The sequence below is a fragment of the Xiphophorus maculatus genome, chromosome 12, assembly GCF_002775205.1.
Source record: "Xiphophorus maculatus strain JP 163 A chromosome 12, X_maculatus-5.0-male, whole genome shotgun sequence".
Taxonomy (NCBI): domain Eukaryota; kingdom Metazoa; phylum Chordata; class Actinopteri; order Cyprinodontiformes; family Poeciliidae; genus Xiphophorus; species Xiphophorus maculatus.
The window spans coordinates 8438920-8463438 of NC_036454.1; the positions used below are offsets into that span (position 1 = coordinate 8438920).

A 24519-nucleotide genomic window follows, 5' to 3' on the forward strand; every position below is an offset into this window, starting at 1 on the left:
GCCAAAAACCCAAACAGGAAGTCTGAAACTAAAGAAAAACATTTGAAGTGTGATCCAGCTCATGGATGTTATATTATTGTTTACAATCAAGTATGATAAGGGGAAATTCCAGCCATTCCAGAAGAGGTCCGTGGATTTATTACTGCGCTGACAATGCTGTGGTTTATGAATAACTATTTAAAAAAAAAGGTCTGCTTGCTATACTGAAGAATTAGCATGCTCTGATATTTTGAGAAGTTAACCACTCTGGAAAATTCTGCCTTCCTAACCCTGAGATAAACTCAGGGTTATCTGGTCAAAGTCCTATTGTGCAATTTGTTCGGGTCTTCATATTTCTATTTTTAATCTCCTATGAGTATTTCTAGCTTGGCACATTGCCATTCAGCTGACTGCTCACTTGGTTGTGATTGACTTCTTTGAAGCCTCTTTACGGTTGTTATCTGTGTAATCCCAAGGCATCTCCAAACTGTCCTGATAACCTGCAGTTTTGCCTTTCCTCACCTTTCTTCAACTCTAAAATCAAATGACACTAAAAATAAATAAAAAGTAATTGGGCAGGAAAACTTATTCTAAGATGCCTATATCAAGGTGCCAGTGTCTTTTACAATATTTAGAAAACTATATCAGTTATTAAAAACAGTTATTAAACCATGAAGTTGCTAAAAAGATACACAGACCAACCATGCTTTAAGCTGCCACTTAATGGCGCTCTCCCTAATGGTAACAGGCAATGTATTCCAGCACCTAAATCGTTTAATTGATAAAATATTCTGCAAAGCAAAGATTTTCTAAACTGAACCTCACAGTCCAACCTGGAGGTCGACCTAATCCTATTTATGCCATTTTGCTTTAAAGAAAAATACTCTAGGGATCATTATAGACTTATATTAGTAATGGAATTACTAATAAGTAGCAGAAAAATAATTAATTGTAGTACCTAATAATAATTTTGTCTAATTTATTATTTTTTCTGCCCATATGAACGTTACATTAAAAGTGAATACTTTAGCATTTTTTAGCAGTAAAGTTTCTGAAAATAAAAAAAAACCCTTGAGCTCTATAAAGGTTAAAAATGAAAGTAACGTTTTACCACTGAAATAAAGTAGTAACGCAGACCAAATAGCTTTTGGCCAACAGCTAATAAACTCAAGAAGAAGAAGAAAAATGGCGCCAGGTTCTCAACAACAAAGAATTCAAGTCTATGCTCAACAACCTGATCAAACTTTCTATTATCCAATGTGGGAAATGGATAATAGAAATGTAAGAAGTACACTCAATTATAAAACTTTACACAGTGCGCACATCTCTCCAAAGTTTTGCTAAATCTCGCAGGGGATCTAATCGATTAGCATGGTGTCCCAAATCGCTACTGGATCTGGAAAAAAACCAAACAATAATTATAATGCATTGATGAATCGTTATATTTATCCGACCCTTAATGCTAAACTCAAAACGTTTTTGTAACTGAAATACAACAGAAGGGAAAATATATTACTAGCTAACACGCTCATCTAATGCCATACTGAAAACGTTTTTGTAACTGAAGTATAACAGAAATGAGCTAACACGCTCATTTTAATGCTACCCTCAAATAACCAGCTCTACATTTCATCAACCAGAAAAACAACAACACCTGTCTGTGTGTCTTCTAAACACACTTACAAATATGAAGGTTTTCCAGGGTACAATGATTATAAATTACCTTCAGAGTGGTAAGAGCCGTTTACTTTCTCCTAACTGCCCAAATTCTTGTTGTCAAGGTTACCGGAGAAAAGCGCAGTAAAGATAGTTTGCTTCCAAGAGCGCTCACTCCGTCATGTTTCCTCGAATACATAAGAAAGGTCGTAAATTTCAAAGCATTTTTTTTAGCCATTCTCAGTCATTGAATTTGCAAACTATGAACTTATTTTCCAACTTTTTAATGTAACTTATTTTCACTATAAATTAAATAATAGTATTTAACCGAATGGCAACACACTCCCACCTTGATTTCCCACTTTATATCACTACAAAATTCTCAAAATCTTTTGGAAGAAATGCACTACTTTTTTTTTCTACAATGGCCCTAAGATGCCGTAACAGATTTTGCATGCTTCATGTATAAAAAGAAAGACATATGGTTTTCAGTTTGTTTTGGGCTTTATTGAATAAATTCATTTTCAGTAATAAGAACAGGGTCACTTTGTTTAAAAAAATGTTTGCTATATTTAATCATGTTTAAGAAAGAATAAAAAAATGATTTGGGTGCAGAAATGTAGGCTTTGCAATAAAAGTCTCTGAATAAACTTTGTTTTACCTTTTGTTAAAACTTGGTTGTAAAAACAAAAACTTTGTGTCGTACTTTACATTTTCCTGTGTAATAAAATTATGTTGGTGACAATTTTGATCCTGATTACAAATTAAAAGAATCCATCTGCATCTATGGGACAAATTTGCATCATTGCAGTTGGGGGCCACAAAATCAGTCCAAAGGCTACAAATGGCCCCCAGGAAGCACTTTGGATACCCCAGGCTTAATGGGTGGATGTGTTCACTGATTGTTCCCGTTTCACTTCTGTTTACTGGTGGTGGTTCTGTTTGAGTGCTAGTTATTTGCACTCAAACATGTGTGTACTATCTTGTAGAGATACTTCACTGTCATTTTTCTTTTTTCCAGGAAGGTGCACTGCATTGTGCTGAGAGTTTGGGAAGAGAAACTGAATGTTGTTGAATATATATATGTTCAGTTTAGGGCTCCCTCTTTGGTTCTCTGCTTCAGCTGGAGCTACTGCTTTTTGGCACTGAAGGACATGTAGATGAAAATCAAAATCAGCTTTCTGTTCCATCATTTCGGCTTCTTTTTCAGCGGGAATAGCAAATATGCTCATTTTATTGCAACACTCAAACATTATGTACACCACTCTCCATTTTTTCGACACGTCTGTCTTCCAAACATATAAATACTTATAAAGACGAAAGTTTTCCAAGGTACAAGGCGTATATAAATTACTTTCAGAGTGGTGAAGAGCCGTTTACTTTTTCCTAACTACCTACATTCTTGTTGACAAGGTTACCACAGAAAAATACATCAAAGATAGTTTGCTCTTAAGAGCGCTCACTCAATCATATTTCTACAAATACAATATGACAAAGATCGTTTGTAATACACTGATCAAATGTCAAACCCCAACGCTGTTTAACCATTCTTAGCACGAATGTAGTCATACAATCAGATGTCTCAAAAGTATTCACATTCTCTACTTAAGTAGAGATACAGATACTTGTATGAAAATATATCCCAGTAAAAGTAAAAGTGCATGTTTTACTCAAGTAAAAGTAAAAAAGTACAAGTTTTAAAATGCACTTAAGTACAAAAATTCAAAAGTAATTTTCTCCTTCAATAATGCAAAATTACTTTTTATAAGTCTAAAATACTTTAAAAGTTCTGGTCAAAATAAGCTTTTTTTGATAACATGGACTGTGTTGGTATAAAATTTAAATAAATATATATACTGATACAATCTAGTTTTTCTTCAAACCAAATCTCAATCAGGATAATCTAGATTGCACAGTTCTATGAATAAATGTAATTAGTTACTACCAAACTCTGATCCCTAAATTAATTTTATGGATAAAAAAAACTATATTTGGGATATTGTTTTATATAAAATTCCACTGTTTCTCTAAATTATTCCAAATTTGTATTAGAGATAAACTGGCTTGTTCTTAGAAAAATATACATTTTCAAAACTGAAAAAAAAAAGATTCAGTCCCAAATTATAAAATATAAATATAACATTTCATTGTTTCGTTGCTATTTTAAAACTATATTAGGGATAAACTACGAATAATATATATAGTGGTGTTAACATTAGCAATATTTGTTGAGATTTGGACTGTTATTTTGCAGTTCAAATATCATTTTATGGTGTTTGGACGGGAAAATGTCAAATCTGGCAACCCTCCCGTGAGGCGCATGCGCCATGCTGGATAGAAATATGGCGCAGCTTAGACGCGAGTAGTGATGTTTTTTTAAATTTATTTTTTTCTTTTTTACATTCTTTAAAATGCCAGAATTCCACAGTTTATTTTTTTGTCTGTATTTCTGGAGTTCCTTAAGGCTCTGGATGTTGTAGGGTTGTGTTGGTTGACGCGACTCTGCAATATCGCATGGACATCGGGGGCAGTTCCCCTGGATTGGCAGACTGGGGTGGAGGTCCCCCTGTTCAAAAAGGGGGACCGGAGGGTGTGCTCCAATTATAGAGGGGTCACACTCTTAAGCCTCCCTGGCAAGGTCTATTCAGGGGTCCTGGAGAGGAGGGTCCGTCGGATAGTCGAACCTCGGATCCAGGAAGAGCAGTGTGGTTTTCGTCCTGGTCGTGGAACACTGGACCAGCTCTACACCCTCGGCAGGGTCCTGGAGGGTGCATGGGAGTTCGCCCAACCAGTCTACATGTGTTTTGTGGACTTGGAGAAGGCGTTCGACCGTGTCCCTCGGGGAGCCCTGTAGGGGGTTCTCCGGGAGTATGGGGTACCGGGCCCTTTGATACAGGCTGTCAGGTCCCTGTATGACCGGTGTCAGAGTCTGGTCCGCATTGCCGGCAGTAAGTCGGGCTCGTTTCCGGTGAGAGTTGGACTCCGCCAGGGCTGCCCTTTGTCACCGATTCTGTTCATTACTTTCATGGACAGAATTTCTAGGCGCAGCCAAGGTGTTGAGGGGATCCGATTTGGTGGCCTTAGGATCTCATCTCTGCTTTTTGCAGATGATGTGGTCCTTTTGGCTTCATCAGATCGTGATCTGCAGCTCTCGCTGGAGCGGTTCGCAGCCGAGTGTGAAGCGGCCGGGATGGGGATCAGTGCCTCCAAATCCGAGGCCATGGTCTTGAGCCGGAAAAGGGTAGAGTGCCTTCTCCGGGTCAAGGGGGGTGTCCTGCCCCAGGTGGAGGAGTTCAAGTATCTCGGGATCTTGTTCACGAATGAGGGAAGAAGGGAGCGGGAGATCGACAGGCGGATTGGCGCAGCGTCTGCTGTCAAGCGGGCGCTGTACCGGTCCATCGTGGTGAAGAGAGAGCTGAGCCAAAAAGCAAAGCTCTCGATTTACCGGTCGATCTACGTTCCCACCCTCATCTATGGTCATGAGCTTTGGGTCATGACCGAAAGAACGAGATCGCGGATACAAGCGGCCGAAATGGGTTTTCTCCGTAGGGTGGCTGGGCTCTCCCTTAGAGATAGGGTGAGAAGCTCGGTCATCCGGGAGGGACTCAGAGTAGAGCCGCTGCTTCTTCACATCGAGAGGAGCCAGTTGAGGTAGCTCGGGCATCTGGTCAGGATGCCTCCTGGACGCCTCCCTGGTGAGGTGTTCCGGGCACGTCCCACCGGGAGGAGGCCCCGGGGAAGACCCAGGACACGCTGGAGGGACTATGTCTCTCGGCTGGCCTGGGAACGCCTCGGGATTCCCCCGGAGGAGCTAGAAGAAGTGGCTGGGGAGAGGGAAGTCTGGGCCTCCCTTCTGAAGCTGCTACCCCCGCGACCCGACCTCGGATAAGCGGAAGAAGATGGATGGATGGATGTATTTCTACTCTGTACTTAAATCACTTTTTTTAACCAATATTTTATTTACTCTTGAATCATTTTTGGACAATCACTTTTTACTCGCACTTGTGCAAAATATATTTAATATACTTATATATAAACTCATACATGCTTCAAACTGGCAATCTGCACAAATTCTCACTGGTTTGGCGCTTCACTGAGATTGTCCATCCTCTACCACTGAATTATCGTTTTTAGTTAAAACAGTAACGTCACTGACGTGCAATAGTAATTTTCTCTATTAGAGTTAAACAACGTAGTCAAAATAAAATACAATTAGTCTTTATTTAAAGCCATGTTAACCAACTTGCTGATAGATCAACATATTTACATTTCAAATGTTCATTTTTTGTCACAAGAATAACTTCTGTACAGACAGATGTCATCTCATGTTAACTTAAGTTCTTTAATCATTCTGGACACATTTAAATAAAATAGAGCTGGATTTATAAACTGATGGCGTTCCTTTTCAATACGCTCATTGCTTAATTACACTGTTGTGAGACAAACAGTATAATTGCCTCTATATAAAATGTCAACAGTTCTGACTTTCATCAAGTTGTGTTTTTCCCTCCAACAACCTGATTTTCAAGGAGCTCTTAGCTAAAAGGAGGGATACTTCCGCATGTTGTGCAGTCAAAGCACAACATGAAAGAACTTAAGAAAGCCTGACAAACCACTGGTTTAATTAATCAGATAGAGAAAAATCCAGTTTCTTGAAAGGATGACTCCAGATGTTTTGACCGTTCAGTGCGAGTCTTTTATCCCGGCGGCCATTCCATCTGTCTTCCTCCCAGGACATGGATGTGAAGGTGGTAGACCGACTGAGATCCGTGCTTTCCATCATTGATCACTGCAAATTCAATGCAGGTAATTAAACAGCAATTACTAATGAATTTTATTTTCAAGAAGCGTTTTTAATCAGCTGGATGAAAGTACCTACCCACTCTGTAGCCTTCACTAAGAGATTCCTGCTTCGCCACATTTTTAGCAACAACCAACAAATGCCCCAAGAGCTGAATGTTGGAGAGAATATAAGCAAGACTTAATATTTTTAGACAAGAAAAAAGTAAGTAATTAACTCCATCTGCTCAGGTTTAGGTTTAACTTCTACAATTTTAGAGATGAAACTGCAGCCTGAACCAATTTAAAGTTCCTACCGAAATACAAATTTGTCAACGCGGAAATATCGACACCTACTGGTCAAAGTTATTTTTACACAAAACTCAAACTGCATAATCTGTTGTGAGATTAAGTTTCTTAAGGTTTATATTGAAACGATATTTGAAGTACCAAAATTTACAGAAAACGTTTTTGTCCGACTGATATAATTTTTAGTAATGAGTAAATTTCAGCTACTGAGTTCCGGGTGGAAATTAGCATCCGCCACCGGCCAAATGCGGGTAAAAGGATGAAGTGGCGTGTAAATTGGAGCAACGCATCCGCCACTGTTGACAATTTGAACAGAAAAAAAAAGCTCCATTCAGTTTGAACTTCTGTCCAGGGGAGAACTGACCACCTGGGATACAGACTAATGCACATACTGTATATGTGGCGGCTCCAGGCTGTCATAATTTAACAAAAAAAGTACATGAAATATAATTTTTATCGACCGCGACAGCCCATTGGTTGATTGTATTGACGGACATTGGGCTGATCCAATGAAATCCCTCAGTCCTCCTTGACCCGCCCCTCCCCGTGTAAGATTATAAAAAGGGCCATTTCTGTTAACCGGAGTCCGAGCAAAGTGAGCGGATACGGATATTCTCTAGTTACTTTCTAACTTTTCACATTTTTCTTAAAGACTTTTCTGTTTGCTTTTTTAATACTTTAAAAATTTTCATTTATAATGTAGAAAAATAAATCTATTAAAAAGAGATAAGTGCCACTGTAGGAGGCAACAACTGACTAATTTAAAGATAATGATCTTACAAAAAACATGCATTTGCTAACTCAATTTCTTGTTATTTTGGGACTAAGTCACAGAATTGCAGCAGTTGGTGTCACAATGGGTGCAAGATTTCTGTGAAGAGCTTCATACCTCAGCATCATCATCTTTAGCATAGCTTATTCCAGGAATGGGGATCCGTGGAATAACCAGGAAGTGAACAGGGGCCTGTGGACTGATATCCCTGAATGCCAAACACTGAAAACAGGACAAAAAATTAAAACGTTTTCATTCCCTGTGGACTAGGTGAATGTTTCCAACACTGGTCCTGCAAGTTTTCAGTTTGTCTCTGCTAATTGATGACTAATGAACGGGCTTCTGCTGAACTGAAATCATTTGATTCATATGACAATGTTTTAGAGCCAAAAAGGAGTCAATTTTCACCAAAAAAACCCCTCAAATTTTGAGATTAATCTAAAATATTTTCAAGAACAACAAAATTTCTGAGCGCCAAAAGTAAAAAAATTGCAACAAGCAACTCAGAGATTTTTGTACATTTGTGAGTTTCTAAGTAAAAAAAAAAGACTTTTGAAACTCATATGCTTTCTCTAGATTTTTTTTGATACCAATCTCAAAATTTCTAAAAAAAAAAAAATTCTAGCAAAGTTTTTACTTTTTCTAACTCAGAAATGTCCCTGTTTTATTCCAGAAAACTTCTGAGTTTAATCTAAATTTTTTGTATCTACAATGGCCCTAATACCAGAATTTGGAAACATTTAACTAGTAGGTCATGTGAGTTAGTAAAACTTAACATCTTCCTGGTTCTTCACCTTGTCATCTTCATAGATAATATCTGCAGGGATGCTTTTATCAATCACTTTGGAGAAGATGGTTGGACCTGGAGAGCCGTATCTTTTGCTGGCCTCCTCTGCCAGCTTCACCTCATCACTTTTAGCGCAGAGTGATCTCTGAAATGCACAGACAACAAAAAAAAAAAAAACAACCCCAAACATATTAATAAAAGAAAATAAACCGATCATTCAGGCAGGGTAGATTTGTGGATGAAGCAAACCTCTTGGTGGTGGGACACTGAAGCTTCCCCACAGCCACCAACATTGCTACCAGGGTGTGTGTTGTGAAAATGCTCAGCAACAGTAAACGAAATGAAAATGTTTATGATAATAAGCAAACGGGTTGGTTTTATAGCGGCTACCTCGGCTCGATAAACACGCTGGAGAGGGTTGAACAGACACGCTCTGGTCCCGACCAACTGCGTCCGAAAAATACTTCGAAAATACATGTCTATTATAGTTTACTGTTGATAATGTTTCAGTTTTTATCTACGTTTTGACACCAAAATGCTTCACAAACTCAGGAACTCCAAACAAAACACGCCAAGCTAATGCTGCCTTCATGTACATCTCGTAAAAATTAAACTAATCTGAGTGCCAGAAGCCAGTTTTCTAAAACATATATTTTTCGCATACCCTTCGAAAGTGAGCTTTTTAATTTTTAAAAAATAAATTCTGTCCCCGTTTTTCAAATTATTATTTACGAAAGTAATAGTAAACACATGAACACATCTTAAATTTCAGGTCACCGGCCCCTTGAGTAATGGAGTTTGACACCTTGCAACAAAAATATCCGACGGTTTGTGAGTGGCACTAAAGGCGACATCAATGACGTATTTAAGGGGTCGCTTCAAGAGCAGCAGTGTTTAAAGCGCTGATTAACACACTTTGCTCATAAAAGAAATTCACCTTTTGAACGTTTTACCCTTTCCAGAACTTTTATAAATCAATCATAATAATAAAAAAATCATGCTTTTTGACAAAATAAATAAATTATATATATATATATATATATATATATATATATATATATATATATATATATATATATATATATATATATATATATATATATTCCTTTAATTATGTGTTCACACCACATACTTACAAAGTTTCAAAGAACAAACTACGGTGGCCGACAGGTGCAAATGCGCAGCAAAAGAGAAAACATGCAAACAAAAAAGAAGACACCCCCGAATGAAATGCAGCAAACAAAAAGTGTTGAAAACGGAAGTGCTCCAGACCACTAGGGGGAGTCAAAGAAAATAGTATTCATTTCTATGGGACCAGATGCAAGATTCAGAGAAAGAAATTTGAAAGAAAGTAAAGGTATCTCTCTGAATCTTGCATCTGGAAAGTGTGATTATTGTGAGAAGTCTGAAACAATAGAGCATGTTATTTTAGAGTGTTGTAAGTATGAAGAAGAGAGAAGATGCATGCTGAGAGAGTGTGTAGGTATTAAAGAAAGGTTTAATTTAATAGAATTTTTGAGGAGAGATTTCGGGAGTAGACATATTCAAATAATTATTTGGTATCTTAAAAAAACAAAGCTATTTCATAGGATATGAGTAGAGCAAGTTGGGTGTGAATGTGTAAAGAATATCAAAGAGGGGTATATAAAGTTATAAGCAAGTTGGATAATATAAGCAGGTGTGTATGTGTGGGGGTATGTTTAATCAGGAGTTAATGGAGGGAAAAGGTAGAAAGTGAAAGTTTATAGACCATCTCGAACCACACTCCATACTGGTAAGTGGCGGTAATGCTACTGTAAGTTTGTTGCCAACCGCCAATAAATACCAAGAAGAAGAAGAATCTTGCATCTGGTCCCATAGAAATGAATACTATTTTCTTTGACTCCCCCTAGTGGTCTGGAGCACTTCCGTTTTCAACACTTTTTGTTTGCTGCATTTCATTCGGGGGTGTTTGCGTCTCTCTTTTTGTTTGCTGCATTTCATTCGGGGGTGTTTGCGTCTCTCTTTTTGTTTGCTGCATTTCATTCGGGGGTGTCTTCTTTTTTGTTTGCATGTTTTCTCTTTTGCTGCGCATTTGCACCTGTCGGCCACCGTAACAAACAGAGCAAAACAAAAATAAAAAAAACAAACAAATCCCCACAATGAATCCAAAATCTAGTGGGGCGTATTGTACATACAACATAAAAATTCTGAACAAAACATTGACGTACAAATTGTTTCAAAAAAGAGGTAAACTTAAAAGCATTTTTGACTTAAAAATGGCATTAAAATTGTAACTCATTCTTGCACTTCATAAAGTATTTTTTTTTTTAAAGAAGCAACATTTGTGTAGTTAATGTTTGGATAATATCGGGATATTTACACCGCAATCAATATTATGATCATTAATAAAAAAACACCAAGTTTAACCTCTTGGATGGCTATATCTGTTAAAAGTACCCCGTGAACCCAGATAAACTGGTGAAGATCCGGCCAAATTACAAATTTCCAGATCCTCAGTTACTTTCTCACATTATAAACATTTATCCACATCCACTTGAAAACTCTGTCTCAGAAAGTCACTAGTTGGATACATTTTTATCATTTTAAATTATAAGTTGAAGTTGGTACCACCACCTCTCCGTAACAGCTGGTGGCGCTATTGCACTGGTTTGTTGTTATTTAAACCTGAATAAAATCCACGAGGAAGAACTCAAAGAAGCAACATGGCGGCCCGCATAAGGCTGCCCTTGCTGCTCTCTAGAAGTTTTCCTCCACTTAGATCCCTGAAATATGTCCACACCGAAGCAGCTGCGAAGGAGCCTCAGTATCCGCCCATAGTCGCCTCTCTGACGGCTAAAAGCAAATCCGCCCGGCTGCGGCAGAACGAGGAGCGCATTAAAATGATCTCCTCCTCTCCTGTGGAGGAGAAGCTGTCCCTCATCACTCACATCCAGCGGATGAAATTTGTCGTCTACCCTCAGACATTCTCACGAAACCCGGACAGCTGGTACCAGCACTTCACCAAAACCGCGTACATCCCGGGCCTTCCGGAGAAGTTCAACCCGGGTACGGAGGGCTCCCAGTCGGCCGCGGATCAACCGGCTGCCCCTGAGATCGACGAGGCTGCGTTCAATGAAATCCGAGATCTGGTCACCCGTGTGATTTTACACGAGCACTGGCACAAGATGAGGAAGCGCAAACCTTTTCTGTACAAACACCAGGAGCAGGTGGTCGGTCCCTTCCTGAAGACCCTGGTTTCTGATCTCACCCACAGCCTGGCCAAATACAACCCGCTGCTGCGGCTCTCCAGTCTGGGTACGGATGATGAAGCTCACAGTAAATCACCAACAGAGGTTTATTTATGGATTGCTACATTTAGGCTGTATTTTTTACTGAATGGTCATTTGTGAAGAGAGTAAAGGTGTGTGATAATGCATATTTTGGTATCGAGCCGATACTATGTAAATACAGGAACCGGAGTTTTGTACATTTTATGCTTAATTACTGCTCAGTTTTCCAGTTACTTTTCTAACTGGATTTATTTGAATTGATTTAGGATCAAATTGGATTCTGTTACTGAATGTTAATTGGGTCTGTTTCGGCTGCATTTGTCATGAGTTGTCGTTAAAAAGTTTTTTTTCAGCACAGTTTTGTCCTGTAAAATTAATAGTGAATCTCAAAATGTAAGTCTCTAAAGCCAGTTTAATACCGACACCTCTCTGTTCCTACACAGCAGACCACATAAACCAGTGTTCCCCTTTCAGTGATGGTTTTGGTTTCTGATGTTTGTTTTCTTCTTCAGATCTCAGTCCACAGGTGAACTTTTATTGGAGGAGGGGAAAAAGAATAATCCCGAGAGGCCACCGCAGAGGCCGACAGGAGCCAATCAGGTTTCAGATCGATGACCATCCCCACAGCCAGATCAGAATACCTCAGCAGCTACCGCAGGTAAAAAACAAACAAACACCCATCTCTTTACAGTAGGAATAGAAAAATACAGATATCAATACATGTATTCTGTTAACTTTATCTTATTTTCCTGTCATGTGATTCATCAGTTTGCTCCACTGGAAGCGTCTTACACAGCTGAGGTCCCAGAAATCCACCTTGCCCCCAACGTGATGCCTCTGTTCAGAAGGCAATATGACAACAACATCTTCACAGGTAAAACTCCTAAAACTAAAAGAAATAGTCAAACCTCATATCTCATATTTAGAGGCGCAATAAAGGGGAATCAAATCAAGAACAAAATAAAAAAACGTTTCTATCCAAGAACCAGAAGAAATAACTTCTTAGTATTTTCGTTCACACAAGATCAAAATACTCCAAGTACTTTGTGGAAGAAGTAAGTAAAAGGTAGCCGAAGTTTAAGCTTTAATATTAAAGTATAAGTTCAAGTCTTAGTATTAGTGCATACTCCACGAGAGTATTCTTAAATAAATCAAGTACAGTTTATAAAAAGTAAACTTCAAGGATACTGCCTGTTTTAAGAATAAAATAAATACTCGAAGTAAACCTGAAAAAACTATTCTTTGCTTTTTGTATTATTATGAACTTAGAGTTAACACAATGTTTTTCATAACTCTGCTTTCCTCTGTTTTTCCAGGAGCGAAGCTGCCAGACCCAGCCTGCTACGGTCACACTCAGTTCCATCTGGTACCGGACCGATACCACAGAGACCGGCTGGCTCGGCAGCAGCATTCGGACCAGGTGGAGCCCTTCCTCCGAGCCAATGCCGCCGCCAGCCTGTTTGCCTGGACTGGCGCTCAGGCCATGTACCAAGGTCAGAAAACCAGCATTTTACTGCTTTTCATTCTGTGATGCTGGTTTCTCTGATACTGAAGAAAAAGGTTCAAGTATTGAGAAGCTGCATATCATCACAAAATGTGTTTTGAAAACAAAATAATTTGGATTAAGCAAAAGTCACTTATTTAATTTTTTAAATTGGTTGTAAATATAACTCTGTTGGAGTTGCAGCTTCATCCAATCTGGAATCTGATTCCTTTTTTTCCAGGTCGGATAAATTTGGAAAAAGAAAAAAAACAATAGAAGAGTATTTATTTTTCCAGATTTTATTTACTATTCCACTAACAAAATGTTGAGTTTCTCCCTTTTTTGGTATTTTCTTCCTTGCTTTTCCACCTCATTGCATCAGTTTCTATTTTATTTCTTTCGTGTAATTATGTTTTTCTTTCTTTCTTCCTTCCTTCCTTCTATCATTTTTCTTCTTTCCTTTTAATTTTCTGTTTTTCCTCCCTTATTTCCTCTCATCAATTTTACCCTTCTTTTTCTACTTCTTCCATGTCTTCCCAAACTTATAATGTCTTCTGTTAAGTTCACAGTGATTTTTAGTGTTTTCATATTTTAAAGCGAACACATAAAACTGAGAAATCTGGATAGTCGGATCTGGAATCATGGAGTTAGAGGAGAAAAGAGTGATGGGTTGTTCCTTCTCCCCGCCAACCCTCTGCAGGTTTCTGGGACTACCAGGACGTCTCCAGACCCTTTGTGTCGCAGGCCGTCATCACAGACGGACATTTCTTCTCCTTCTTCTGCTACCAGCTCAACACTCTGGCTCTGTCCGTGGAAACGGACGCCAACAACCCCAGGAAGAACCTGCTGTGGGGCACAGAGAGCCTGCGTCTCTACGAGGGCGTGCAGGACGGCGCGGTGGTGGGGCTGGACGACGGCGTCCTCAGGCTTCTGGTTCAGTTCCTCATGAACCGGCCTCACAGCTGAACGGGACACAAACATGCAGGAAGCTGCTTTTTTGTCACTAAAGCTGAAAAATTTGGTTTACGGTTGTTTAATCAGCCAAACTATAAACAGACTGAATGCAGATTCAGGCTTAAGATGGAGATTCTGAACAATCAGAAGCTTCTCTCAATAATACAGTTGTTTCATTTATTCTTGTTACTTTGGCATGTGAAGCTGATAACTATGACTGCGTGTCTCGGTTATTGAAGATGGGAATAAAAAGGAATAAATTTCCACCAAAAAACTCAGAACTTCTAATATTAATCTGAGAAATCTTTTAGAAAATACAAGATTTCTGAGCTTCAAAAATTGAAAATTTGCAAGAATTATTATTTTTTTTTAAATATTTGAACTCCAAAGTTTGAGAGAAAAAAACCTCAGAAATATTGAGATTATTTTCACAAAAAAAGAAAAAAACTTGAGCATTCCTGAGTACAAAATGTTGACTTTTGAAACTCTGAAAGATTTTCAACTTTATGAGTTTCAAAGATATCAAGTTTTTTTCTAAAAAAAATACACAAAATGTATCTCAAAATTTTAGGGTTTTTCCCTCAAATTTTCAACTTTTGGAGCTAAAAATGTCCAAGTTTTTTTTTCTAGAAAATTTCTGAGATTAATCTCAGAATGTCTTTTTTTTTGGCAGAAATTTAAATAATTTTTAAATCTACAACTGCCCTAATATGCCATTGTACAAAGCCGCTGTAAGGAGGGGCCACCAAATGTTCCCATTTCAGCTTGTAGAGAAAATGTAACTTACTGCAAAAAAGTCAATAAAACATCTGCTACCCTTTGATTGCAGCAGGTTTTTGTTTGTTTGGTTTTGACTGGGAGCGGCGCATTTATTCAGATGGAAATAGTAGCACTGGGAGGAGCTAAATCTTTTCACAAATTATCTGTCTCATATTAAACATAGTAGCAATTTTAACAAATATGTAAAAAACTTATTTTTTTTAAAATAAAAGTTGCATACTGCATCTTAAATGAGCTGCTAGTATTAATTCATAGTCATATTTGAATTAAAGAATTACAACATTTAACTTTTCCTAAAATATTTTTGAATTGAATTAAACCAGCAAAGCATTGATTCAAAGGAAAATGACTCAGATGAACTTTAATTTGTGTAGCTTTAATATTGCTTGCATATACAGTGAAGGCTGAATATGTTAATGTGACAATGATGCACAAGTATTTCAATGTGGACGTTACTCCCAAAGCTCCTATATTCAAGGTGGCAGAAATAAAATCATTGCTGGCAAGGAGAGCACTAGCTGCGTTTCCATTGAGCGAATTGGAATTACAAAATGGCAATTCAGGAAAAAAAAACATTTCCATTAAAGGTTTTTGCATCACTTGAGTCGCGATCAACAACAACCGGATGATATCACTGGCGGAAAAGAGGAAGAAGACGACAGGAAGTAGAAGACAGATGACGGCGCAGCATGTTTTATTAAATGGTATATCGCAGGAACAAATTTATTCACCCCTCATTTTAATTGCATTTCTTATTTAATGGAAACACCGCAACTACAAAATTGAATTTTCAGCATTACCAAAATATTGACAATGTTTTTGCCCACAGTAGCCATAGAATGGCAGCTAGTTCTTCGCTTTTCCACAGTAGGTTCCATTAGCCATAGAATAGTGCAAACAAAAATAAATTCGCTCAATGAAACATGAAAACGTTTTTAAGTTAGGATGAGGTAGATTTTCCGCCCTATTGAAATGGATATATTGCGTTAAACTGAAACACTTTCTTCGCATCACACCGGTCGCGTGATCAACAGCCACGAAAACCTCAAAGAAGACGGCAGGACGTAGTATTAGGATGGTTGTTTTGTTTTTTTGGACGATGTGCAGTTGACTCCACCTAGGCTCTCACATCATCACAGTCCATAAAAAGTGGTGTGTCATTTGAAATTGTTGAATCCATAGCTCTTCTGGAAAATCAAAGTCTACAATTTCCCAAAACGCCACATATGTAATCGCTCCAACGCCTGAACGTTTCCTCTAATAGACGATTATTTTTAATGACTTATCTTATCGCGTGAACAAGCCTATTCGTGTGTGATTTTAATTTCAATTTCAAAATTTTCTTCGACATTAGCAGAATATCGACAAATATTAGCGTACATTTTCCATGGAAACGCAGCTAGTCAGTTGCTTTTTAAGGCACTGCTCACAAACCACAACTCATTACATCACAGCTGTAGGGTGGGGGTTTTCAAGCTCAAAAGAGAACAGCGGCTTCCGTTTGAGGTTGCCTTCACACCGGAAACATGTGAAGGCAACCTCAGTTTGAAACACAGAGCCGGAGGGAGAGAAAGGCTAAATGTTTTACTCCTTCAGCCGTTGCTGACAACAGGAAACATGTTGGTCAGTGAACGTCAAAACAGAAAGCTTTCCTGTGTATTAGTTGATTAGATGATGGTCATTGCACTTAGCTGGTGTTAAGGTTTAAGACATTTACAAAAAATAGCTGTTTATATGTCGCTATATAAGCTCTTCACATTCAAAAATAAAATAATTTAATAGATGCTTGAATTTGCTTCTTTTAGGTTTTGCGCTGTCTTACTGAGGTACTTTCCTCAGCTTCCTCATCTTCACCCTGTGGCCTGAGGCAAAAATAATTATCATTATTTTAAAAAAGCATAATACATGAAACATAAAAATACGTGATGACTATTTTTAAAGTACTCACTGTGTGTTCTTTGGGTCTGCATTCGGACCATTAGCTGTGAATAGGGCAGGAAATTATTCACAATAGTAGATTCATTTTATTGGTAGTTAAATATATCCATAAAATAAATAAATATTTTAGTAAAAGGGCAAATTTCTTAAGAAACTACATTTGTAGATAAGAGTAAAGGCATGAACATCCAGTCTTTAACCTGAGCACTGCAAAAACACAAACTATTCCAAGTTATTTTAAATTCAGTTTCTACCGCGAATATCTTAGTACTTAAAATAAGACAAAATGAACAACTTTTCAGCAAGATATAGCAGCTTCTTTTAAGTCAGTCATTCCTTAATATGGATGAACAATTACTAGTTTTATTGGCAGATTATTTCACTTATGACAAGACATTTTCCCATGTTATAAGTGAAATAATCTGTAGTGAAACTAGTAATTCTTCAATAATAAGGAATTATTTATGGAAAACAAGTTCCTATTTCTTGCTGAAAAATTAATTCTAAGTTAGTTTTGTCTTATTTCAAGTGTACTAAGATATTTGAACTAGAAACCAAAATACTTGGTAAGATTTTGTTTTTGCAGTGAGTACAGTGCAGGAAAAATCACAATTTTTGCAAACCATTTCTGTGTTAATTTGGCCACAATATCTGGATTTTTATTTGTTTTAAAAAGCCAATTAAAGAAATCTTCTGGTTTGATAAATGAGTCGATATTGCAATGTATGCTAACAAGAGTCAAAGGGCATTTTGAAGTAAAATCATTCCCACAGCATCACAGATCCTTCTCCATACTTACCAGTAAACATAAGTTGCTCTTCCAAACTAACCAAAGCACACAGTTTCATAGCTAAAGTCAAAAAAGAGAGAAAAAACATGCATTAGTACCTTCTGCTTCCTTTTTCTTGGAATGACTCCTCTCATAGATGAGAATCGCAGTAACCAAGATGACAACTTCAACCAGGATGCTTAAGAAAGGCTTCAATGGCTCCCAGATGGTAATCACCTACAGGAGAAAATCACAAGAGATTCATGTCTTTAAACCCTCAGCTAAACTAAAAATATCTGAAAACGTTTTTTCAAAGATGCTTTAGATAAGACGCCATCGTAAAACTAAACTGGAGAACTAAATGTGAAACCCAACGCTTATTCTGGACAAATTAAACATGGAGCTAATTTCCACCATTTACTAACATTGAATATCAAATAACTTCTTTTTTAGCAAAATATGAATAGTTTCCCTTTAAAGTTTAAAACCTTTTTCAACAAGTGAGCTGAGTGTTTGTTTGGCTGACCTTCAGGTGCATTTTGCTGGTGCTGGTGCTGATGTTGTACACGGCGGCGCAGTGATACACGCCGGAGTCGGCTTCGCTCACATCCTTCACCTTCAGCTTCGCGCTGCGCCCGTTGACGGTGATGTCATAGCGTTGAGCTTCGAATAGCTGCTCCTGCAGGACAACAGAATCCTACAATTATTAATAATTAAAAAGATTTAAGATGCACTAATTAGCAAAAACATCAGAAATATTATACAAAACGTTTTCATGCTTGTTGTATGCTTAATGCCTACACACTGCATAAACTTAAGGTTTGCGGGCCGAATCTAGCCCACCACAGGTATTTATGTGGCCCTCTAGACTCTAGAGCTGGGTATCCAAACCATATGGGCCAAAATTGTAGATTCAGAAATACTAAAAAAAAAAAAAAAAAAAGAAAAAACCTAAAATCAAGCAAATAAAGTAGCTGGGTATTTATTGTAGATGTTTACTACCTTGTATTAGGGCCATTGTAGACAGAAGAAAAGGACTACATTTCCACCAAAACTCAGAAATGTTGTGAATTCTTTTGAAACTTTCTAGAAAGAAATATTTTGACATTTGATTTTCCAACATTTCCAAATATTTTGTAGAAATTTTCTGATTTTAATCTAAAAAGTTAGATTTTTTTTCTATCAAACGTCATTGTTTTCTCTAGAAAATTTCTGACTTTACTCTCATCTCAGAAATGTACTACTTACTACAACTTTAATTTTGCTTGCTGTATTTAAAAAAATACATCTAGTTTTCTGTTTCTTTTTGGCTCCATTGAATAAATTTACTTTGATTAATAAGAACAGTGTTTTCTTTCCAAACACTTGCTTTATTTAACCAAGCTTAATAAAGAATAAAAGCTGATTCTGCTGCACCAAAGTTCTTTTTTCAGTGAAAGTGTCTGGATGAACTTGGTTTTACCTTTTGTTAAAAAATGGTTACAAAAAGACAAATACTTTGTGTTGTTCTTTACATTTTCCTGTGTAAGAAAATTATGTTGGTAACAAAAGTCTCCATCTGCATCTAGGGGGCAAATTTGTATCATTTTTTAATTGCAGTTGAGGACCGAAAAAAGTCAGGCCATGGGCCATAAGTGGCCCCCGGGCCGCACTTTGGACACCCCTGCTCTAGAAAGACATGAGTAGGACTTTAAGACAACATTTGTGTGCTTAAATATTATCAGTCAAATCAAATAAATTTTTAATTGTATGGTGCCAAATGACATTAATGATGTTAAATATTATTTATTGATTAAGAATCGAGGGATGGAATCATAATCTTTTTTTTTTAATCCCCCAAATCTGGTGAATGAAGTTTATTTTGTACTGATTTAACTTTAATAAGCACTCATGAAATATTTTAGCAGTTTCCTAATTGGTAGTTTTATCAATAAATTCTGCCACAATCGGCCCTTTGAGGAAAAAATCATGATGCTGGTATAAATATTACATGTTTAAAAATCTGAATAAAAAAACAGTATTTTTCTCTATAAATACTTTTACAAGAATCATCTAAATACTAAGTTTTTGGGAAAAGCGACACTACCATTTAATAAAACCACTAAAGGTGACTTTTACAGTCTAGCTGTTAAAAGTTTAACTTTATCCAACTACAGATAAAACGCGACTGTAAAGAAAGTCATGTAACGTCAAAGATAACCACTGATCTGTAAATCCTCACTCGCCTTATTGGTGCCATTGTTCTTAAACCAGTTCCAGGTTCTTGGTACTGGTTTATTATCCTCCATCTTGCATGTCAGAACCACAAAGTCGCCCACATAGGAGACGATGGGCTTCTCTCTTCTCTCACCGATCTGCGGCACTGAAAGACAGAGCCGACACGTTACTGTCAATCTGCAGCAGGTTTCTGGAAAAAAATTTTTTTTTAAATTACAAAACAAGATGGTAATGCAGATGTGATCTGTACCTGCCAGAATAAAATCTAGTTCTGCTTCATTTTCAAACACACAGGTGTAATTTCCAAGGTGTTCCTCACTCACAATGTTGAACCTGAAAAACAGAGAGAAAAGATGTTAACATTTTGTTTTCATTACAGTTTTTTCTTCTAAAATGTGACCCGTCTGCAGCTCTGCTAACCCAGAGGCAGGTTTTGGATTCAAAGACGTTTTTTTCTAAACCTTAAAGGTGAGATAACAGCACAGAAACAACAGAACCAACATTGGATTCCACATAATAAGGTTCAAATGACAACACTGAAAAAATAAATATTAAAAAATTCAGACGGTGTTGAATTATTCAGAACAGGTCAGATGATTTTATAACATTTCAGATTATAAACCAAACCTTCAGTCGCTCCATCTAAACATATTCAAAACAGTTCAATTTGCAAGTGAAAATGCCACCTTGCTAATCCACCTCGTCTGCTTTTGCTGCTTCATATTAAATAAACATTTATTATGTTCTGACAGTAAAAGGTTGTTTAAATAATATACTATCATGTTACTGTAATATAATATTTATTTGTAAGAATCTGAAAAGGTTTTGTTATAACATGGTAACTGTGAATATTACAACATGTTAAATTATTTTGTTCAAACATGAAAGATATATTGTTAGAAGTTTTAAGTTTTCACATTTTAACTTGATGTAGTTCTATTTGTTGCTTGTGTTGCAGCTCTACGCGTTCATATAAACTAGTAATGACAGACAAAAAAAAACCAAGCAGTTAGCTGATTATTTCTTTAAAAAAACAGAGCATTGCAAATTAAATACAAGAAGCATTTTTATGGGGAAAAAATGATGGGTATAATTTAAATTGATTTATATTGTTATTATTTTTTAGGTTTAAAACAATAAAAACAATCCAGACACTGTTACTGTTGTAGATCTAAGCAGAAAGGGGGTCAGTTTTTATATCTCTATGCTGGTAAATTTTAGTTGTTATTGTATTCAATAATATAACATTTTAAATGTTTTGTGAAGATCCATTTTCCTAAAACCAATAAATGTTGTTTTTTTTTTATTCCAGTTTGGGTTAATTTTGAGCATGTGTGAATCACTTACACTCGTTGGAGTGTGTACTGCTGGTTCTCTGGGTCCACTGGGACTCGGCTGTCCTGAATTTCCATTCCGCCTTTTCTCCAGTAGCCAGTGATGTTGGGCTGTTTGTTCTGGTTACCAGTCCAGATGCACTCCAGCGACAGATTGACAGGATTCAGCAGCTCAACATTCTCAATTTTATTGTCGCCTGAGTAAAAGCAAACATGACATTGACATTTGTGAATAAAATATAAGAATTTCCTCATTAAATATTTAGATAAATGTAAATATTTTGACCTGTGAGGTGGACGCTCTTGGTGTTCGTTGGAAGAGAGCTGACCGGAGCCAATGGCGTCGGTGTTGGACCCACAGTTTCTGTCAGCAGAATATATCATTATTTGCTAGTTAATCTACCCTTCGGATTATTTTAACAGTGTGTAATCCACTGTAGTATTTCTAGATTTATTTTTGTTTGACAAAAACTCCCCTCTCTCAACATGAACACACTTGGTGCAAAGCAGAGAGGCGGACGACGTATGCATATGGAGTATGGAAAGCCATGTGTGCCATAAATCGCCACTTTTGCCACATATCTGGCTAAAAAGCTGCACAAGACGTTGGGTTAATACTTAGATGATTCAGATGTAACTTTGCAAGCCAAAGTTGTGCTATCACAGCATTTCTCTCGGTAGCCTTTTTAAAAAGCCGTAGCAGTTTACTCTTATCATTATCTCATCAACTTTAGTTCTTAACAGCTGACTGAGACCTGCTGAGTTGTTTTTTTGTTTTGTTTTTCAGAGCGTTGTGTGAATACACTGGGCTGTAAATGTGTTCCACCTAAAAACTCCATCTGTGTCTTTTTACACATGGATTTTTAATTCTGACTTCATTTTTGCTTACTACATAAACAATTGGTAACAGCCAGGTTGGGTTTATTATTTTCTGATAGAACTGGAAAAGCATTTCCTTTAATTTTCCCATGACTGGAGATCCAGTTTTGGAAATGCCACCCTAAAGATCCAAACATGGTGCTGCTGGAAGCAGAGGTTCAGATTACAAGTAAAATACAGTTTTCAACACCACTGCAGAGAGCTTCAGGTGGGTGTACCGTTTTGGTTATCGGATCTCTTCCCAGTAGACCAACAGTTTGAGGAAAACTGAGAGTGAGGCCTCAGAATAGAGGGACACATATTTTAACTGATTATTAGCAAAACTCAGCTGGAAGCTTTACTTTAGGGTAAAAAAATAAAAAATTACAACTCTCTAACTGCTTACTAAAAAGAGAGTATACACTGTTTGGTTTTCCTCAGGCACCTGTCGTGAACATATTACTTTTCACTGGAAATATTAGGATTAGGCGTCCAGGTGAGGTGTTCCAGGCACGTCCCACCGGGAGGAGGTCCAGGGGAAGACCCAGGACACGCTGGAGGGATTATGTCTCCCGCTGGCCTGGGAACGCCTCAGGATTCCCCCGGAGGAGCTGGAACAAGTGGCTGGGGAGAGGGACGTCTGGGCCTCCCTTCTGAAGCTGCTACCCCCGCGACCCAACTCCGGATAAGCGGAAGAAAATGGATGGATGGATGGATGGAAATATTAGAAAATTAAAAATTGTTCATTTTGACAAACCTTTTGATAGCTTGGAAACTGTTGATGTGAGCTTATATATAACAGATTTATTCTGTTTCTGCAGGTTTGTCTAATTTAAAGTGTTTCAGATCCTCAAATAAAGTTTAATGTGAAAGCTTAGCTCCGCCCCAATTTTTACCAATGTGGGTGGAGCCAAAAGACACTGAGGGGCGTGGCCAAGTCTAAAGCTGACTGGAGGGGTGAAGCACGACTAATAGGGTTAACAGTTTTAGGCTAAATATTGTAGAATTAAAACAAGTTTACACAAAATATCACAGATAATCTCAGAAAACTAAAGTCAGAATTTTGAGATACAATTCTGATAAAAACATTAGAGCTTAATCCTCTCTAATTAACTCTCTAATTAAAGGATTAGTTAAAATTATAAGATTAAAGTCAGAATTTTAACCTTCGATTTTCAAATTAAATTTTAAAATTAAATTAAGATTAAAGTAAGAATTTAATCTTAATTTTCAAATTAAAGGCTTTGAAAATTAAGATTAAAGTCAAAATTTAATCCTTAAATCTCCAATTAAAAGATTAAAGTCAGATTTCTGAGATTAAAGTAAGAATTGAATCAAAATGTTCTAATTAAAGGATTAAAGTCAGAATCTAATCCTTTAATATCCTAATTAAAGGAATAAAGTCAGAATTCTTTCTTTCTTTCCAGTGGTCCTAATCCTCTTCCGTAGTAAGTTTTAAATGATTTTATTTTTAGTTTCTTAGTGTTTTAAAGGGACGTTGTCTATTTATCTTTAAGTAAAGAAAAACAGTTTATTTTGGTTAAATTAATAATTTTAGCGACCCATTGAAGTATTTCTCCACTCTTAGAAGACAAGTACACTTTCCCAGGACATTTAAAAAAATCACATTAATCCAAAAACTTCAAACTTAACGACATGTGGCGTAATCATACGACAATCTTGCTACATTTTCCTGTCAAGGTTACAGGAACACTCAGCGCCAACCTGAGGGAAGAACATCAGAGTCTGATCAGAAATCGAACCAGCAGGTGATTTACCTGAGCTGGTGAGTCTGCAGGTGGCCAGCGTCAGGAGGATGTTGATGGGAAGCTGCTTCATGGCTGATGTTCCTCTGTCCTCTGTGGGAGAAGGTCTGTGTCCCCGCCGCTGCACCGCCCCTCCTCCACCGGCTCCTCCGTGACGCAGCAGTGAGATCACTCTGCATCCTGTGTGTGGCAGAAGAAGATGACTCCACCCGTTATTGAGTCAGACAGCCTTCAGGTCCTCATGCTGCACTGCAGGGTGTTTTTGTCCTGCAGGGAAACTCGTGGAAAGGCAATTCTGTCTCAAATGCATCGTTGGAAAAGTTGATAAAGCCGCTACATTCTGCTGGAGAGCTTCTTTCTGTTATCTGAGAGGATCAGGCAGGAGAGTAACATGAGCAGGCGGCCTCCCTTTGTGAGCCGCACAAGGACAAGGAACTGTTCTGTTATGAAACCAACTAAATAAATGATGCACTGTGGCTTTATACAGGAAATGAGCATTTTTAACAGTAAAAAATATAGTTTTTACTGTTTAGTCCACTAAAAAAACAAATACCGAGTAATGTTCACTGTTTTTTATTATTTCTAATTTCTATGGGATTATCTTTATGTTCTTTTTCTTTTATTGTTTGTCAGTGCTTTTTTTTACCCTTACCTGTCTTTGGAAACTAAACAAAACTCTTACAAAGTATTTTTGGTTTAATTTCTAGTGCAAATATCTTAGTACACTGAAAATAAGGAAACTAACTTTTCATTAAAGTACAGAAGCTTGTTTAAAGTAAATAATTCCTTAATATTGATGATTTAATAGTGGTTACACTGGCTGATTATTTCAATTATGACATGGAAATAATGTCTTGCTATGAGTG

General features: G+C 37.3%; 3 protein-coding genes across 4 annotated transcripts; 1 reads left to right on the forward strand and 2 right to left on the reverse strand.

Moving 5' to 3' along the window:
- Positions 1-5837: 5837 nt before the first annotated feature.
- Positions 5838-8987, reverse strand: LOC102230799 (uncharacterized HIT-like protein Synpcc7942_1390). 2 transcript variants are annotated; one of them, XM_014469497.2, is made up of 5 exons: positions 8532-8987; positions 8290-8427; positions 7613-7717; positions 6515-6587; positions 5838-6424 (listed from the first exon to the last, which is right to left on the reverse strand). In XM_014469497.2, exons 1-5 carry the CDS (start codon positions 8757-8759, stop codon positions 6333-6335), a joined length of 636 nt encoding a protein of 211 aa, XP_014324983.1. In that variant the 5' UTR covers positions 8760-8987; the 3' UTR covers positions 5838-6332. The 2 variants fall into 2 exon arrangements, with proteins under 2 accessions (XP_014324983.1, XP_023198997.1); XM_023343229.1 differs by having other exon boundaries at positions 8673-8933.
- A 1967-nt stretch (positions 8988-10954) lies between these two features.
- Positions 10955-14819, forward strand: mrps30 (mitochondrial ribosomal protein S30). Its single transcript, XM_005801021.2, has 5 exons — positions 10955-11579; positions 12067-12212; positions 12323-12428; positions 12871-13047; positions 13738-14819. The coding sequence occupies exons 1-5, from the start codon at positions 10988-10990 to the stop codon at positions 14001-14003; spliced, it is 1287 nt and encodes a 428-aa protein (XP_005801078.1). The 5' UTR covers positions 10955-10987; the 3' UTR covers positions 14004-14819.
- A 307-nt stretch (positions 14820-15126) lies between these two features.
- Positions 15127-24136, reverse strand: emb (embigin). Its single transcript, XM_005800982.2, has 9 exons — positions 23666-24136; positions 21316-21393; positions 21043-21226; positions 19946-20028; positions 19704-19840; positions 18005-18157; positions 17598-17715; positions 16720-16753; positions 15127-16633 (listed from the first exon to the last, which is right to left on the reverse strand). Exons 1-9 carry the CDS (start codon positions 23724-23726, stop codon positions 16573-16575), a joined length of 909 nt encoding a protein of 302 aa, XP_005801039.1. The 5' UTR covers positions 23727-24136; the 3' UTR covers positions 15127-16572.
- Between the last annotated feature and the right edge of the window lie 383 nt (positions 24137-24519).